The 18,686-nt window shown below is 35.6% G+C and overlaps 1 protein-coding gene across 7 annotated transcripts in view; it reads right to left on the reverse strand.

Moving 5' to 3' along the window:
* The window catches only part of Folh1 (folate hydrolase 1), an 86,028-nt gene that overhangs the window by 19,851 nt on the left and 47,491 nt on the right, over positions 1-18,686 (reverse strand). For 4 of the 7 annotated variants that reach the window (XM_063275902.1, XM_063275904.1, XM_039092938.2 and 1 more), the window contains 4 exons: positions 13,794-13,857; positions 7,543-7,610; positions 5,252-5,343; positions 1,181-1,271 (listed from right to left, as the gene is read on the reverse strand). In XM_063275902.1, coding sequence (XP_063131972.1) covers positions 1,181-1,271; positions 5,252-5,343; positions 7,543-7,610; positions 13,794-13,857 — 315 coding nt within the window. Of the gene's footprint in view, positions 1-1,180; positions 1,272-5,251; positions 5,344-7,542; positions 7,611-13,793; positions 13,858-18,686 lie in introns of those variants that run through there. The other 3 variants (XM_063275909.1, XM_063275907.1, XM_063275908.1) reach the window with 2 other exon arrangements.

Here is an 18,686-nt window from a genome sequence, read left to right on the forward strand (position 1 = left end):
TGGCTGGTAATCCTATGTTCTATAATAAAGCAGTCTAAGCAAGGCAGAAAAAGCAAGCCATTAAGCAGCACTCCTCCATAGATTCTTCATCAACTCCGTGTCTATAGGTTTATTCCCTGAGTTCCTGTGAAGGTGACCAGTGACTTGAAAGTATGACCCTAATAAAACTTTCCTTCCCAAGCTGCCTTGGTCATAGTATTTTATCGCAGCATTGATAAACATAAGTAAGACAATAACTGTTGCTTTTTTCTTAATAACATATATCTGAAAAACAAAAGTACATGTTTAAGATATCACTTATAAATTAGAAACTAAAACTTGATTGAAATTAGAAAAAAAATTAAAGAGAAAAAACTCACTGTAAAACAAAACATGGGTGCTTTCAACATAAGATTCATAAATTGCTAGGAAGAAACTTTAACAGAATTAATTCTGATTTTAAAAAGAACACATTTTTAAAATTTACTAAAGATTTATCAATCACAAAATGAAAGAAATTGAAGATGATTTAGGGTTTTGTTGTAGTATATCAATTTTTATTCAGTGAATTTTTATTTATTTGACAATCTGAGCTACAATAACAGACAAAACTCCAAATATTGTCATGTCTGGTTGGTTTTGATGAATTTGGAGTGCAAGAGAGGACAGATGAGGCCAACATAATTCTCAGGAATTTAAACAATGAAATAAATACTGACGAACCAAATGAATAAAACAGAATGCATTTAAGGCAGTTTCTCAACCTTCCTAATGCTTCAACCCTTAAATACAGTCCCTTTTGTTGTGGGGACCCCAAATCATAAAACTTTTTTTGTTGCTACTTTATAACTTTAACTTTGTTATTGTTATGGATCATAATGTTATGGATCATAAGAAGAATCTGATAGGTGACCCCTGTGAAAGAGTCATTTGACCTGCAAGGGATCAGGAAACACAGCTTGAGAACTGGCGATTTAAGAAAAAACATTGTAAAGGGTCTACTGACAGCAGTCTGAGTGCAACTGGAGTGTGAATAGTGTCAGGGTAACAAAGGCAGGACAACCAACCAGGAAGACATTTCTATATGTCTTTTCAGTCCACCACTTCCTCTAACGCCAAGATATTTCTTGAAGTAAAACTAATTAATTTGGTTAAAATAAACCCACATTTAATTTGTAAGGATTCTCTAATTTAAACTCACCCAATTTTTAGTATACCGGGCTCTGCCTGAAGCAATTCCAAGTCTTTGGAAAAACACTTCAAAATCATTGCCAGACCCCAGCTTGCTAATCCTAAAAGACAAAGTTAATGTAATTAGTTCAGAGTACTCCGTTCATTCTATAAAGAGCAAAGGTTAATTACTAAATCCTAGTTATATTATTTCAAATATGAGAGCATTAGATGTACAGTTGAAATTTTCTCTGGTACTGAAAAATGTGCTATGCTATGGAGGGGCTCTTTCATAAATCACAATCTATTTAAAGATTTCAGAGGTTGGAAAACATTTTTAATGCTTTTGCTCAAAATATTTGCTTCATCTCTGTTGTAGAAACTACTGAATAGGAAGAGCCATTAATAGATTAGGATAAAAATCTTGTCAGATCATTATAATATATACATACTGTAGAATTCTACCTCTACAAAATAATGAGATATTTATTTCCCTTCTCTTGCATGTAAAGATACAGCCACTAATCATAGTTATATGTTATCAGAGTAGACAAACTAATGCACTCATCCAGGAAAAAGAATAGCAATAGACTGACATGTGATAAATGTTTGACAGAAATTGTGTTCCATTTCCTTCATTGTGACCATTTACATGCACCATGTACAAATATAAGGTATCCTAATATACACCATAATTCTCACTTTACTTTATAAAATATTAGTTATTTTTCACAGTCTAATTTGAATGCCCTTGACATTAGAAGCTTGGCTGTCAAGGTCCCTGAAAGAGGAACAACGAACGGCTTAACAACTCATAGAATGCAGGCCCCAAGTCAGTACTAAATCGATGGGTGTTCTTCAGAAAGGAAGAGAACCAAATACTGAGTGTTCTGCGAATTTGATGCTGTTTTGGAGCGTCTCCCTACTTGTTGTTCTTGTGGTCTCCATGTCCTTAGTAATCTGTGTTGGGTGAAGATTCTAAGGGGACTTTAGCTGTCCACTAGGCCATATCATTGACAGTCAAAATAATAGTGCTTGATGATTTTTGAAGCATTGCTTCTGGAACACACTAATGATTGAGTCACCACCCTTAGAAAGAACTTAAAAAACTAGATTGTTAGCATTGACCACAACCCTTAGAAAGGATTTCGAGAAGATTGTTCAGATGTTTTTGTCAATGGCTCTGATGTAGAAAATCTTACAAATTAAACTGAAGTCCAGAAAGGCACACTCCTAAGAGCTGAGCTAGGAATTTTTTAAGCTCAGGGAAGAATAACAATGGCAACTTTAATAGCACTGGGTTACATGACTTTTACTAAAACTAGGCTACTGATCAAGGAGATAATTAATTATTTATTCCTAATTTTGTCCTCAGCTTTCTGATGAGATTTAATAAAAACTGCTAAGGTGTCCTTATGCACCCTGAAGATTAAAATAGGAATGACTGTTTTTTAAATAAAAGTTTACATTTGCTACAACAATGTCAAGCAACCAGAGCTTCCAGGGACTAAGCCACTACCTAAAGACTATACATGGACTGACCCTGGACTCTGACCCCATAGGTAGCAATGAATATCCTAGTAAGAGCACCAGTGGAAGGGGAAGCCCTGGGTCCTGCTAAGACTGAACCCCCAGTGAACTAGTCTATGGGGGGAGGGCGGCAATGGGGGGAGGGTTGGGAGGGGAACACCCATACGGAAGGGGAGGGGGGAGGGGGATGTTTGCCCGGAAACCGGGAAAGGGAATAACACTCGAAATGTATATAAGAAATACTCAAGTTAATAATAAAAAAAAGTTTACATTTGCTACTTTTAAAATTTCTATATGATTAACTTTTAATATACTCACTAAATAACTGATTCTTTCTTTGTAACCATAAACTGTAACCTGTCAGTGAAGACAACCTATTGCAAAAATTGCCTTGCTTGCTCAAACTTTTGTTAAATTATAACGAGTTGCTTAGTTATAAATGTATGTAGGTTCTTGGGAATGGTTTGCTGTTTCTTCATCTGTAATACATAAAATGTTTGGTTTTATGTAAATATTTATTGAGGAACACATGTTTTAAAAATAATCATTAAGTAAAAGAAAAACAGAATGCAGCTGCATTATAATTTTTATGCTTCTTGAAAGATTTAGCTGGGGTATATAACTTATAGCAGAAAAAATAGCTCTTAGAGCTTGTTGAAGTTTCCTTTATCCATTGAGTGACTGTGTGTGTGTGTGTGTGTGTGTGTGTGTGTGTGTGTTTGTGTGTGATACTATCTTTAATTCTTTTTTCATTGGACTACAAAGCATTTTCTTGCCTCCTCTGAAACAATTTTTTATTCTGGTCTTTAGCTAGCAGCCAAGGAGATAATTTTGCAGGCTTCAATCAATTGCTCACTCTGCATTTCACCTCAGGTTACATTAAGTGTGAAATTTGTTCTTTGATGCTTCAATGCTGCCTCTTGCATATAGCTAGATCAAAAATAAATCTTTACCAATCCTACATCTGATAGAGGGCTAATATCCAAAATATACAAAGAACTCAAGAAGTTAGACTCCAGAGTGCCAAATAACCATATTAAAGAATGGGGTACAGAGCTAAACAAAACATTCTCAGGTGAAGATTATGGAATGGCCGAGAAATGTCTAAAGAAATGTTCAGCATCTTTAGTCATCAGGGAAACGCAAATCAAAACATCCCTGAAATTCCACCTCTCACAGGTCAGAACAGTTAAGATAAAAAAAAATTCAGGTGACAGCTGTTGTTGGCGAGGATGTGGAGAAAGAGGAACACTCCTCCGTTGTTGGTGGGACTGCAGACTGGTACAACCACTCTGGAAGTCAGTCTGGAGGCTCCTCATAAAATTGGACATTTTACTACCTGAGGACCCAGCTATACTTCTCCTGGGCATATACCCAAAAGACGCTCCAACATACAACAAAGACAACATGTTCCGGTATGTTCATAGCAGACTTATTTTTAATAGCCAGAAGCTGGAAAGAACCCAGATGCCCTTAAAGAGAAGAATGGATTAAAAAACTGTGGTACATCTATACAATGGAGCTATCAAAAACAATGATTTCATTATATTCATAGACAGATAGAATGAACTAGAGAATATCATCCTGAGTGAGGTAATCCAAGCATAGAAAAACACACATAGTGTGCACTCTAATGATTGGATATTAGCCCAAAAGCTAGAATTACCCAAGATGCAATCCACAGACCACAGGAAGCTCAAGAAGAAGGATGACCAATATGCAGATGCTTTCACTCCTTCTTGAAAGAGGGAAGAAAAATATCTATAGGAGGGGATATGGAGGCAAAGTTTAGAGCAGAGACTGAAGGAACAGCCATTCAGAACCTGCCCCACATGTGGCCCATATAATATATATACAGACACCAAAACTAGATAAGATTGATGAAGCTAAAAAGTACATGCTGAAAGGGACCGGATATAAATCTGTCCTGAGAGACACAACCAGAGCTTGTCAAATACAGAGGCAAATGCTACCAGCAGACCACTGAACTGAGAACAGGACCCCCTTTGGGGGAATTAGAGGAAGCATTGAAAGATGTGAAAGGGCTTGCAACCTCATAAGAACAACAATGCCAACCAACCAGAACTTCCAGGAACTAAACCACTATCAAAAGACTATACATGGACTGACCCAGGGCTCTAACTGCGTATGTAGCAGAGAATATCCTTGTTGGTACACCAGTGGAAGGGGAAGCCCTTGGTCCTGCCAAAGTCAGACGTCCAGGGCAGTGGAATGTCGAAGGGGCATTAAGGGGTGATGGTTGAGGGAATACCCTTATGAGTAAGGGGGAGGGGATAGGGGTCTTATGGACAGGAAACCGGAAAGGGTATAATAGTTGAAATGTAAATAAAGAAATATATCCAATGAAAAAATCCTCAGATTTAATTTCAAAACACAGGGTAATATCTTACTTTAAACATAGTATTTTATTTTAAACAAAAATACATCTTTGTCAGATGTGAGAGCGTTTTGAAATTATTTCTAACAATACATTTTAAGAAATATACCCATTTACACCTAAAACATTCAGCCAGTAACCAAACTTGGTAGAATGGCTGGATAGTTGCTGTACCTTGGCATTCCAATGAACTCAGTTGAAGGACTTTTTTCTTTCCAGCTGTCATAAAGAGATTTGCCTTCAAAGCCTTCATCCGGGCTTGGCAGCTATACAAATTATAAACAAGAGAATACTCACAAATCCAATGCATAAACCTAAATGTCCATTAATAAGAAATTGAAAATTTAAACTACATTTCAACAAAATAAGAAAAGAGATCTGTATATTAGAAGTTGATGCAAATTATATGACTGCTCTGTGGTTCTTTCTTGATATATTCTTGGCTTTGGGATCAATGTGAAGCATAGGGATTAAAGAGTTACAATAAAAAGTTCTGAAAAGTATATATTTGTATATGTGCATTTTCAAGTGTGAAGATGTGGCATATAAAGAAAATAATTCAACATATTAGCAAATCATTGTCTGTGGAGAAACAATCATAGGCCAATTTTCCTGGATCAAAGAAAACTATTCTCAAAACCATATTCTTCTCCTACTAAAGAAAATATTACTTTATTATTGCCTTTTATCTGTAGGACTGCAGAAGTTTTACATGATACATAATGAAGTCATTATATATTATAAATTAGAGAAGGCAATGACTGTTTTTTTTTAATTGATTGCTTTTTGTAATTGTGCTAAACACCAGGGTTTAAAATCATTTTCTGGTTTATGGGTGAAAACAAAATGAAGTAAAACAAAACCTATATTATTCAATTTTAGAATTAGAAGATATAAAGTTGAGCATCACTAAGTTTCCATAGTTATATAGGTTCAGTGGAAGAGTCTTTTAAATGTTTTATACGTAATAACTATCAAGTGTAACAGTTCTTAACAAACTTAATTTAAAAAATTTACTGACATAATATTTAATAGTTTATGTACAAAAATGTAGATGTCCATGTAGTGTATACTATAATAAACTTATCCATTAATAATTATATGCATACAAGTTAGATTTATTTCACATTAGTAGAAAACTAGAAGATATATCTCTATCTTAACCTGTAAAATATGAATAAAGAAACAAAATTATTCTACTCACATTTGTAAACTCACTTTCCATTTTCTTAAGAAACACAAATTGAAAAGTAAAATACTATATTATTAAAATTATCAGTTTATCAAATAAGCATATTTAAATAATTGCAAAACTCTCTCCAAACAAAGAAAATAAAGTAACAAGAAATGAAAGAAAACAAAGGAATGAAACAAAGAAAATTTCTATGAATTACATATTTTAAGCCTGACCCAGCAGTATTTTTACAACTATGTCAAAAGGTCACTAACTCAGGAGATAAACAAAACAGTCAAACTTCCTCATAATTTGCCTGAAATTATTGATCAGTGAGATTTCTCTGAAACACTAGGTTTGAGTCATGTAAGTTTTACATGCTATCTAGTAACTGATAAAACTGCATTTAAATGGTTCAGATCTTATATAACTAGATGCTGATTCTAATTAATATATTTCTTATACTTGTAGAAGGAATCATATTTCTTGATTTAATTATATGCTTGTAATACAAAGATTTATTTATAATTCCTATGTGAAGTAGTTGTGATTTTCTTAGAAATGCATTTGAAATGGTTAATAATGTTCAATAATCAGGTTTTGTGGCTTGTTTGAATTTTGTAGTAATTTTTAGGTCAGTCTCAAAAGTTTGTCATGCAGCTAGAATGACAGTACACTCCTGCAACTCTAGTAATCTGGAGGCTGACACAGGAAGATCTGGATCTCACATCCAGATCTATCTGGACTACCTATCAAAACCCTCTCTTAAAGAACCTTTCACATAGAAGTATATGGTGCCTCCAACCAGCTTCAGTATTTTTTATAGCTAAGAGAGCTAGAAGTAAAGCCAGGCTCTTGTGATAGAGCCAAAGATTGGAGTAGTAGGTGAAAAATTAGAAGGAATTACCTAGGTAATAATTGAATTCATTCAGTCGTTCTTACATTGTGAGTTACCTAATTTTCCATATAAGTGGTAATAAAGTAGTTATAGAGTAAAGGAATAAAGCAGTAGTTCCAGCTACTATGTTACTCCAGTGGCTGCTTTCTAAGGTCTGTTTCCTAATTTTCAAAGTACTCATGGTAGAAAGAATGCAGCCTATAGGCTGACTCACAGAGTTGGGAGAGATGGCATCATATACTATATGGAGAAATAGGTTAGCTGTAGAAGTTCAGGAAAGAATATTTTCATGAGAAAAGAAAGTTAGCTGTAAACAATATAAATATTTAAAATAATAATTGCATCCAAAATATCATTTACAGAGTTTCTGCAAAGCTTTTTCCATCAATTTACCTCTTTTGTTAGGTTGTATACTAAGCTGTGCATCAGTGGTGTGCAATCAACTCTGAGAGTGTAGTTTCCTGAAACAAAAGGAACTGGCTGATTTGTCTTATATGTGCTATTGATTTTATTCAAAGGCCATTGCTAAATTCCACATAGAATTATTCCTTTTAAAATGCACTTAATAAAAATCTTTAATGTTCTCAATCTTAAACTATAAAAACAAACTTTTATGACACTGACTGTTGAATCTTGTCCTAAAGATTAGGGAGAAAGCCTGATATATCTGTCTATTGAGAGGTTCTGCCAGAGCATGATAAGTAAAGAGGCAAATGCTAGCAGCAAACCATTGAAATGAGAACAGGGTCTCCATTAGAGGCTTTGGAGAAAGGACTGGTGGAGCTGAAGGAGCTTGCAACCCCATAAGAACGACAAGCAACCAGAGCTCCCAGGAACTAAACCACTACCCAAGTAGAACTCATGGACAGACACATGGCTCCAGCTGCATATATATAGCAGAGGATGGCCTTGTTGGGCACCAATGGGTCTTGCCAAGGCTGGAACCCTCAGTGTAAGGGAATGTCAGAGCAGGGAGGCAGGAAGGGGTGGGTGGTAGGGGAGGGGGAATACCCTCACAGAAGAAGCAGGTGGGGGATAGGATAGAGGGATTATAGATGGGAAACCAGAAAAGGGGATAACATTTGAAATGTAAATTTAAAAAATCCAATAAAAAAGTAAAATAAGATACATTTAATAAAATGCCTCTAATATTTTCAATCTTAAGCTAAAAAAACAAACGCTTATGACATTGACTGCTGAATCTTGCCCTGAAGATTACGGAGAGAGCTCAATAAGCCACATCTCCAAATCTTTACTTCCCATTCTACCTAAGAACTTTTTCTTAAGCTCCCTTATAATACTGTTGCTTCAGCTTGAGTCAGTGTTCCACATAATATATGCATGACTTCTTCACCCTTTGGGCTCAAGTTAAATTTTCAGAGGGATCTCATTGAGTCCTGGATGGAACACTACAAATGGCTTCCACTCCATAGAATCTATTCTCTTTTCTTGTCCTTGATCTGTTTTCCACATCACTCAAGAGCTGGATCATAGTGAACCCTCCAATTCTCTATTGTAGTTCATTCCAGATATAATCAGATTGATAACCAGGAAATAGCCATTACATTTGTCCACAACCTAAAGTTACTTCCAGGATTGTTATATATCTTTTATTCCCAAAGTAAGATCCATGTCACTAAAGGCTGAGTGGTGTGGGCTTTTAATCCAAGCATTCAGGAGGCTGAAGCATAATGACTTTGGATGAGGACTGTAAAACTATAACCTACCTCTATCAAAGGTGAATCAACTGCTTTAATTAAGCTAAGACTAGATTGGGCAATAATCAAAACTATGAAAATTTAGTTAACAGCTAAATACCCTACTTACTGGCTTCAATCTACTTCTTCTGCCTGTCAGAAAGGGGATAAGAGAAGCTTAGTAGAGAAATATATCTACACCTTTGAATTTGTATTGGACAAGATTATCACCTTAAGGCTTGGAAAAAAGGGATTCAACCCTTGTGTTTAGATTAACAGTCTAATGCCTACTCTGACATTTTACTTTCATAAACCACTGATTATTTTCAACTAGCCATAAATATATTGTGCATATATATATATAATGTATATATATTATATTTTGATAACAAGTGCTTTTATTTGAGTGACTTACAGGGAGATGGTATCAAAGCATTTATTCCAATATAGATACACATAACATGGGTCCAAAGAATTACATATATGACTCTTTATTCAGTACAAATTTCATGTAGAAAAGTACATACGCATAAATGGACAATCTCTATAATAGCAGCAACAGAACTGAAATGCAATTGCACCATTAAATGTGCTACAGAAGTTCTACTGTTTGATCGTAGTTACTTTGGTTTGTTTTGTTTGGGGATTTGTTATGGTTGTTACATATATATGCGTGTGTGTGTGTGTGTGTGTGTGTGTGTGTGTGTGTGTATAATAAGTCAATGTGTATCACTAAATGAAACATTTTATGTTTTCTGTGTGAAAATGTGGATTTACAACCATTATTTGGAGTACAATACAAATCTTGTAGGATTTAAGAGGAGGTAAGATAGCATAATAGATAGGAATGACATTGAACTCAACCCTCGCCTAGCAGGCAACATTTGAAAAGTTTTTTTTACTTCTCTGAGTCACAGCTTCCTCTTCTATACATTGTGGTAAATAAGTACTCACATGACATGATAGTAGCACCACATAAAGATCTGATAGGCAACAATTAAGAGAGCATCAAAACCATTTCTGTTAAATGCAGCAGATACATAGTATGCGAGTTCACAGAACAGAGACACTAGAATTCAATGAAAACAAAATTTTGGAGAAAAAATTAAGAGTGATTTGGGTAAACCCTTAATCTTTTATAAATTTACAAATTATATTATTTACAAAAACTTGCAAATAAATAAAAATATTATTTCAGTTTTTGTTTTTATATGCTTATATTTTAACATAAATTCACTAATATGTGTTGTATTATATTCCTTGAGAAATGAACATTTAACCAAAGAATGGAATATAAATTGAGGGTTGTATATCGCAATCACACTAAACCTATATGTACTTGTTGTTAATCATAAACATTATGTACCAGTCCCAGATTTGACATAACTATCCAAGCCCAGTGATGTGATAAAATACTGGAGAAATCAAATGTTCAAAACTATTAATAATAATAACAACAACATTTAGCTATACATCTAGCTTCCAAATTATACGATTTATGTAAGTAAAGAATGGTGACTATTTATCAAAGTGTGTGCGTGTGTGTGTGTGTGTGTGTGTGTGTGTGTGTGTGTGTGTATCATGGGATACAAGTAGAAGTCAAAATACAAATTTTGGAGTCAGCTCTCACAGTCCATCTTTAAATGGGTTCCTAGGATACACCTCAGTTTGTCAGGATTCCCTCATAGTGCCTTTGATGGCTTATGATTTTCACCAGTCCATATAGATAAATGTCATATATGTATTCAAAGACAAAAGAATCTTAAGGTTTGTGACATAGGCTTTCAAAGGGTAACTGTAACCATATTTAAGAGAATCTGGTAGAAGAGGCATGTTAAGGAATGCAGTCTTCCTGAATCAGTCCTGATACACAGAGGGGGAAATGTCTCTCTCTCTCTCTTTTTTTTTTCTTTTCATCTTCATTAACTTGAATTTCTTATTCACACTTCGATTGTTATTGCCCTTCCTGGTTTCCTGACCAACATCCCCCTAACCCCTCCCCCTCCCGTTCTCTATGGGTGTTCCCCTTCCCATCCTCACCCCATTACCGCCCTCCCCCCAACAATCATGATCACTGGGAATCCGGCCTTGGCATAACCAAGGGTTTCCCCTTCCTCTGGTGTTCTTACTAGGCTATTCATTGCTACCTATGAGATTGGAGCCCAGGGTCAGTCCATGTATAGTCTTTGGGTAGTGGCTTAGTCCTTGGAAGCTCTGGATGGATGGCATTGTTGTTCATAAGGGATCTCAAGCCCCTTCAAGCTTTTCCAGTCCTTTCTCTAATTCCTTAATCGGAGGTCCCGTTCTCAGTTCAGTGGTTTGCTGCTTGAATTCGCCTATGTATTTTCTGTATTCTGGCTGTGTCTCTCAGGAGAGATCTACATCCGGTTCCTGTCGGCCTGTACTTTGCTTCATCCATCTTGTCTAGTTGGGTGGCTGAATATGTATGGGCCACATGTGGGGCAGGATCTGCATGGGTGATCCTTCAGTCTCTGTTCTACACTTTGCCTCCCTATTCCCTCCCAAGGGTATTCTTGTTCCCCCTTTAAAGAAGGAGTGAAGCGTTCGCATTTTGGTCATCCTTCTTGAGTTTCATGTGTTCTGTGCATCTAGGGTTATTCATGCATTTGGGCTAATAGCCACTTATCAATGAGTGCATACCATGTGTGTTTTTCTGTGATTGGGTTACCTCACTCAGGATGATATTTTCCAGTTCCATCCATTTGCCTATGAATTTCATAAAGTCATTGTTTTTGATAGCTGAATAATATTCCATTGTTTAGATGTACCACATTTTCTGTATCCATTCCTCTGTTGAAGGGCATATGGGTTCTTTCCAGATCTGGCTATTATAAATAAGGCTGCTATGAACATAGTGGAGCATATGTCTTTGTTATATGTTGGGCATTTTTTGTGTTCATGCCCAAGAGAGGTATAGCTGGGTCCTCAAGTAATTCAATGTCCAGTTCTCAGGAACCTCCAGACTGATTTCCAGAATGGTTGTACCAGTCTGCAATCCTACCAACAATGGAGGAGTGTTCTCTTTCTCCCCATCCTGGCCAGCATTTGCTGTCACCTGAGTTTTTGATCTTAGCCATTCTGACTTGTATGAGGTGAAATCTCAGGGTTGTTTTGATTTGCATTTCCCTTATGACTAAAGATGTTGAACATTTCTTTAGGTGTTTCTCAGCCATTCAGCATTCCTCAGTTGTGAATTCTTTCTTTAGCTCTGAACCCCAGTTTTTAATAGGGTTATTTGTCTCCCGGTGGTCTAACTTCTTAAGTTCTTTGTATATTTTAATATAAGCCCTCTATCAGTTAGAGGATTGGTAAAGATCTTTTCCCAATCTGTTGGTTGCCGTTTTGTCCTAACCACAGTGTCCTTTGCCTTACAGAAGCTTTGCAGTTTTATGAGATCCCATTTGTCGATTCTTGATCTTAGAGCATAAGCCATTGGTGTTTTGTTCAGGAAATTTTCTCCAGTTCCCATGTGTTCGAGATGCTTCCCCACATTTTCTTCTATTAGTTTGAGTGTATCTGGTTTGATGTGGAGGTCCTTGATCCACTTGGACTTAAGCTTTGTACAGGGTGATAAGCATGGATCGATCTGCATTCTTCTACATGCTGACCTACAGTTGAACCAGCATCATTTGCTGAAAATGCTCTTTTTTCCATTAGATGGTTTTGGCTCCTTTGTCAAAAATCAAGTGACCATAGGTGTGTGGGCTCATTTCTGGGTCTTCAATTCTATTCCACTGCTTTTTGTGTCTGTCTCTGTATCAATACCCTGAAGTTTTTATCACTATTGCTCTGTAATACTGCTTGAGTTCACGGATAGTGATTCCCCCAGAAGTCCTTTTATTGTTGAAGATAGTTTTAGCTATCCTGGGTGTTTTGTTATTCCAGATGAATTTGCAAATTCTGTCTAACTCTTTGAAGAATTGGATTGGTATTTTGATGGGGATTGCATTGAATCTGTAGATAGCTTTTGGTAAAATGCCCATTTTTACTATATTCATCCTGCCAATCCATGAGCATGGGAGATCTTTCCATCTTCTGATGTCTTCTTCAATTTCTTTCTTCAGAGGCTTGAACTTCTTATCATACAGATCTTTTTCTTGCTTGGTTAAAGTCACACCGAGGTATTTTATATTATTTAGGACTATTATTAAGGGTGTCGTTTCCCTAATTTCTTTCTCAGTTGTTTCTCTTTTGTGTAGAGGAAGGCTACTGATTTATTTAATTAATTTTATACCCAGCCATTTTGCTGAAGTTGTTTATCAGGTTTAGTAGTACTCTGGTGGAACTTTTGGGATCACTTAAATATACTATCATATCATCTGCAAATAGTGATATTTTGACGTCTTCTTTTCCAATCTGTATCCCTTTGATCTCCCTTTGTTTTTTGATTGCTCTGGCTAGAATTTCAAGAACTATATTGAATAAGTAGGGAGAGAGTGGGTAGGCTTGTCTAGTCCCTGATTTCAGAGGGATTGCTTCAAGTTTCTCTCCATTTAGTTTAATGTTAGCTACTGGTTTGCTGTATGTGGATTTTGGTATGGGCCTTGAATTGTTATTCTTTCCAGGACTTTAATCATGAAATGGTGTTGAATTTTGTCAAATGCTTTCTCAGCATCTAATGAAATGATCATGTGGTTTTGTTCTTTCAGTTTGTTTATATAGTGGATTACGCTAATGGTTTTCCGTATATTAAACCATCCCTGCATGCCTGTGATGAAGCCTATTTGATCATGGTGGATGATTGTTTCGATGCCTCTTAATTACTACTGAAATCAGCCTTAGGTTGAAGGAAAATATGTGAAACCAGCCACAGTTATCCTAACTTCATTTTAGTAGACTTCATTCTGTGCTAGAATGAAATTCGTTGTCTAAATTGTTACTTCAAGAAAAATCATTATGTTATTTTATGAAGACAACAATACTCACCTTCTATGGAAGAATCAGCGTTGATATAAGCCACACCACGTTCTTGTAAGAGTCTTGAATGTTCCTACAATAAGAAATTTAACAAACTATAAGCATAAATTTAATTCCCTCCTACCCAAGGCACATATGCCATTCTTTACCGTAAACAGTTGAACGAAATTACATCATGATTCCCACAGGTTTTACATATAAAGGCTAAAATATGTGCTTAGTAATGAGAAACCATAGCAAATTCTTCTAAAGTACATTCAAGCGGGTGAATAGTTCAAATACAGTAGATGAAAGAAAATTAGGAATTTAAACATGTACAAGCATCAATCACTGATTTTTAGTGAACATCTGTTTGAGACTTTTTAGTAAAAATAAACTTTTATACATCCAGTCATAATGTAAGCAGAAATGATTTCCTTGATTAACAGGAAATGAGCAATTTACTAGTCAGGAAATTTACAAAGAAAACTTGACCATGGGGGCAATTTCTATTCTAGGATAATACCACCTTTGGGTTATTATGACTGATTGCACATTTTTAGAACTAAGAAGTGTAGCAGGAGTCCATAGAGACTTTTGGTCTCCAAAATATTGAATTTTCTAAAAAGTTTGATTGTCAGAAAAAAATCAGGAATGTATGTGTAATTCTGAATGTTAAAAAAATATTGATCAATGTATAGTGGCTCAAGGGGCCAATGTAGCAATATTGTGAAAGTTTCAGGGCAGTTTGAGCTAAATAAAGAGACCATCTGAAAATAATGATAATAATGATATCAAATAATAATATTATTAATAAAAATTCTATAGAGAAAACTGTATTCTGAAATATTCATGGATTTTTTCTGATACTAGCATGAGACTTTTCTGTGGATAAAAAAATTAATCTTGATCGACAGTAATATAGCAACTATTTGGAGAAACCTGTAATATCTATGTTTAACAGGAACTGCATGAGCCTTAAAAGCACTATAGTAAGCTAATGAAACAAATATCAAAACGCCATATGTTTATTTCTCTGTCACACTAAGCTGACACACATTTGAATGGATTTACTATTCATGTTACCAGGTAAATATTCCTCCTACATCATTTTTTTGTGTGTACAATAGTGATGAGACCACTGAGGTAAGAAAATAAGTACAAACCAGGTCTTACTGTGGAATCTGAGGTCTCAATGTGACTGGTTCTTGGAGTTGATTGAGGAGGTATGTAAGAATCATACTAAAAATTGTCATGTTTTAAGTTGTGTGGTTCTCTGACCTCCACTGTATAGATCTGGGCTTGTCCTTCAGTCTTAAGGACACTTCTGGAACTCCAATTGTATTCTGCTTCCCTGTTGAAGAGAGTGGGACCCAGGAATAATCACCTTAAAACCAGGTCCCACCAATCCTCTCCTAGTAGTGTCTGCCAGGGGCCCAGCCTACAGAGACAAGTTGTTCATGGTTCCTTGACTTCAGTTGTCTACTTCTGGAATCAACCTTCAGTCCTGAGGAGCCCTGGGAGAACCCAAGAGGATCCTGCTTCACTATGGTGTCCTGTGGAGTGTCCTCAAGAACTACCAGCTTGGAACATTGCTTCACCATTCCCTTGACAGAAGGGTCCACCTGAAGCACAGCAGCCTGGTCAGGTACCTGACCTTTGCTGCCTGGCCCTTAGCTCCTCTGTGCCATCAGTGTCATGAATCCATCATCAGGGAAAATCAGATGCCTAAAGGACAATGTAAAAACCCAGTCAAGACTCAGGGCAACATGGCACCAACTATCCTAATACAACAAACTTTGGATATCCTAAGGAAAATAAAACACAAGAAAATGATCTTAAATCAAATCTTATAAAGATGATGGATACCTTTAAAGAGGAAATGAATATATCTTATGAAGAGATACAGGAAAATATATTCAAACAAGTAGACGTATTAAAGGAGGAAGCAAATAAATATAATGAAATACTGAAAAAATAGAATCAAATAGGTGAAGGATATGAATAAAACTATATAAGACATGAAAAGGGAAGTATAAGCAATTAGGAAAACACAAACTGAGGAAATCCAAGACATGAAAAATCTAGGGAAAAGAACAGAAATTACAACACCAACACAATATTAAATATGGAAGAGAGAATCTAAGACATAGATATGATAGAAGAAATACATACATTAATAAAAGAAAATGCAAGGTCTAAAAAGTTCATGACACAAAATAATGAGAAATTTGGGATACCATGACAATGCCAAACCTAACAACAATAGGAGTAGAAGAAGGAGAAGATTCCAGCTCAAAAACTCAGAAAATATCTTCAATAAAATCATAGAAGAAAATGTCCTTAATGGAAAGTAAAACATCCCTATAAATGTATAAGAAGCTTACAGAACAGCAAAGAGATTAGATAAGAAAAGAAAATCTTACTGCCACATAATAATCAAAGCATTACATGTACAGAGAAAAGGAAGAATATTAAAAGGTATAAAAAAAAGCCAAGTAATACATAAAGACAGTGCTATAAGAATTACACTAGACATATTGATACAGATTCTGAAAGCTAGAAGGCCCTGGACAGATGTTCTATAGACCATAGGAGTCCACAGATGTCAACCCAGACTACTATACACAGTGAAACACCAATAACCATATATGGGGAATCCAAGATATTTCATGACAGAACCAAATATAAACAATATCTTTTAAAAGCACAGCACTACAGAAGATAGCAGGAAGAAAACACCAACCAAAAGAGGCTTACTACAATCAAGAAAACACAGGAAATAAATAATTGTCCACCATTAATACAAATAAAAATAAAACACAGACACACACATATACACACACACAAACACAAACACACACACACACACACACACACACACATCTGTACACTACCACCACCAACATAAAAATAACAGGAAGTAACAACCATTGGTCATTAATATCTCTAACACTGATGGACTCACTTCCCTAGTAAAAACACACAAGGTAAAAGAATGCACTTGTAAAGAAAATCCATCATTATGTATATACAAGAAACACACCTCAGCAACTAAGATAAATACTACCTCATAGGAAATGGATAGAAAGAGTTTTCCAGGCAAAGGGACACAAAAAGCAACCTTTAGTAGCCATTTTAATATCTTATAAAAGATATTTTCAGCCAAAAATAACCAAAAGACATAGAAAAGGACAATTAACACACATTAAAGGAAAAATCTACCAAGAGGTCATCTCAGTTCTTAACATCTGTGCCACAAATGCAAGGGCAACCACATTCATAAAAGAAACATTACTAAAGCTTGAATCACTCATTGAATCCCACATATTAGTTGTTAGAGATTTTAATACCCCATTTTCACCAGTTGAAAATGGAGGTAGAAACTAAACCGAGAAGTAATGAAACTAACAGAGATTATGATTCAAATACACTTAACAGATATTTATAGAACAATTAGCCCAAACACAAAAGAATAGACCTCCTTCTTAGCACCTAATGAAAACTTCTCCAAAATTGACCATATAATTTGTCACAAAACAAGCTTCAACAGATAAAAGAAAATTGAAATAATCCTTTGCATCTTGTCATATCACCAGCTTTTGTTGTTGAACTGTTGAGGGATCTTTCTAATGCTTTGTCTTAATTTGACTCCCAAAAGCTGCACTTCCAGATGTTGAGGGCCCCGGCGCCCAGCTGGTTTGATTGGAAATAAAGAACTGTCTTACTGAAAAGGGTTGGGCAGGGAGATGGAGGTGGGACTTTAGATTATATGGGCAATGGACTGAGGGGGAAGAGGAAGAGACAGAATGACCATGATGGTGGAGAAGTGAGATTAGAGTTAAAGACCCACTGACATATAAGCATCTTGGAAGGCATTTCTGGGACTACTTCCCTGCTTGGTCTCAGGAAACAAAGATAAAAAAAATTATTTAGAAAATATTAAACTAGGAATACTGAAGGGGAGTGTTTGCTAGACATGAGAAAGTTTAGAAGTAACAAGATATTGAGCTAGTTAGGCATATTAAAAATTAAGCTGACGTGTGTGTGTGTGTGTGTGTGTGTGTGTGTGTGTATTTGTGCGTGTGTCTAGAATTAACAATTTACTGGTACAAGGAACAATATAAGGTCCACATACTCATGGAAACTCTCTCCTCCATAATCACTGAATCAGGGAAAAGATAAACTCAAGACTTTCCAGAATTCAGTAAAAATGAGAGCACAGCATTTCCAAACTTATGGGACACTATGATACTAGTGATAAGAGGAAAGTTCATAGCCCTAAATGTTTTCATAAAGAAATTATAGTATTCTATAATAGCTAATTAAAAGTATACCTGAAAGCTCTAGGGAAAGAAGAAGCAAACACACTGAAGAGGAGAAGATGCCAGGTAATAATCAAACTCAGAGATTAAAAAAAAATCAATTAGAAACAAAGGGAACAATACAAAATTCAATAAAACCAAGAGCTGGTTCTTTGGGAAAAATCAACAAGATAGACAATCCCTCAGCCAAACTAATTTAAGGGCAGAGAAATAGTACACAAATTAAAGATAAGAATAAAAAATGAAAAGGGATACACAAGCATGGACACTGAGGAAATTCAAAACATTAAGAGGTCTTATGTCAAAAGTCTTACTTCACAAAATTAAAAGTCTAAGTGAAATGGATGATTTTCTGTACAGATACCAATTACCAAAGTTAAATCTAGATTATGTAAACTATCTGAATAATCCTGTGACCCCTAAAGAAATAAGCACAGTCATTAAGTATCTCCAAACCAAGAAAAAAAAAGAAAGAAACAAAAGAGGTGCTTGGTCAGATGATTTCAACACAGAATTTGACCAGATCTTGAAAGAAGAGCTAATATCAATACTCCTCAAAGAATTTGCAGAATAGATCAGAAGATAGAACGGTTTCTCA

This window comes from Rattus norvegicus, chromosome 1 (genome assembly GCF_036323735.1).
Source record: "Rattus norvegicus strain BN/NHsdMcwi chromosome 1, GRCr8, whole genome shotgun sequence".
NCBI classification, from domain to species: domain Eukaryota; kingdom Metazoa; phylum Chordata; class Mammalia; order Rodentia; family Muridae; genus Rattus; species Rattus norvegicus.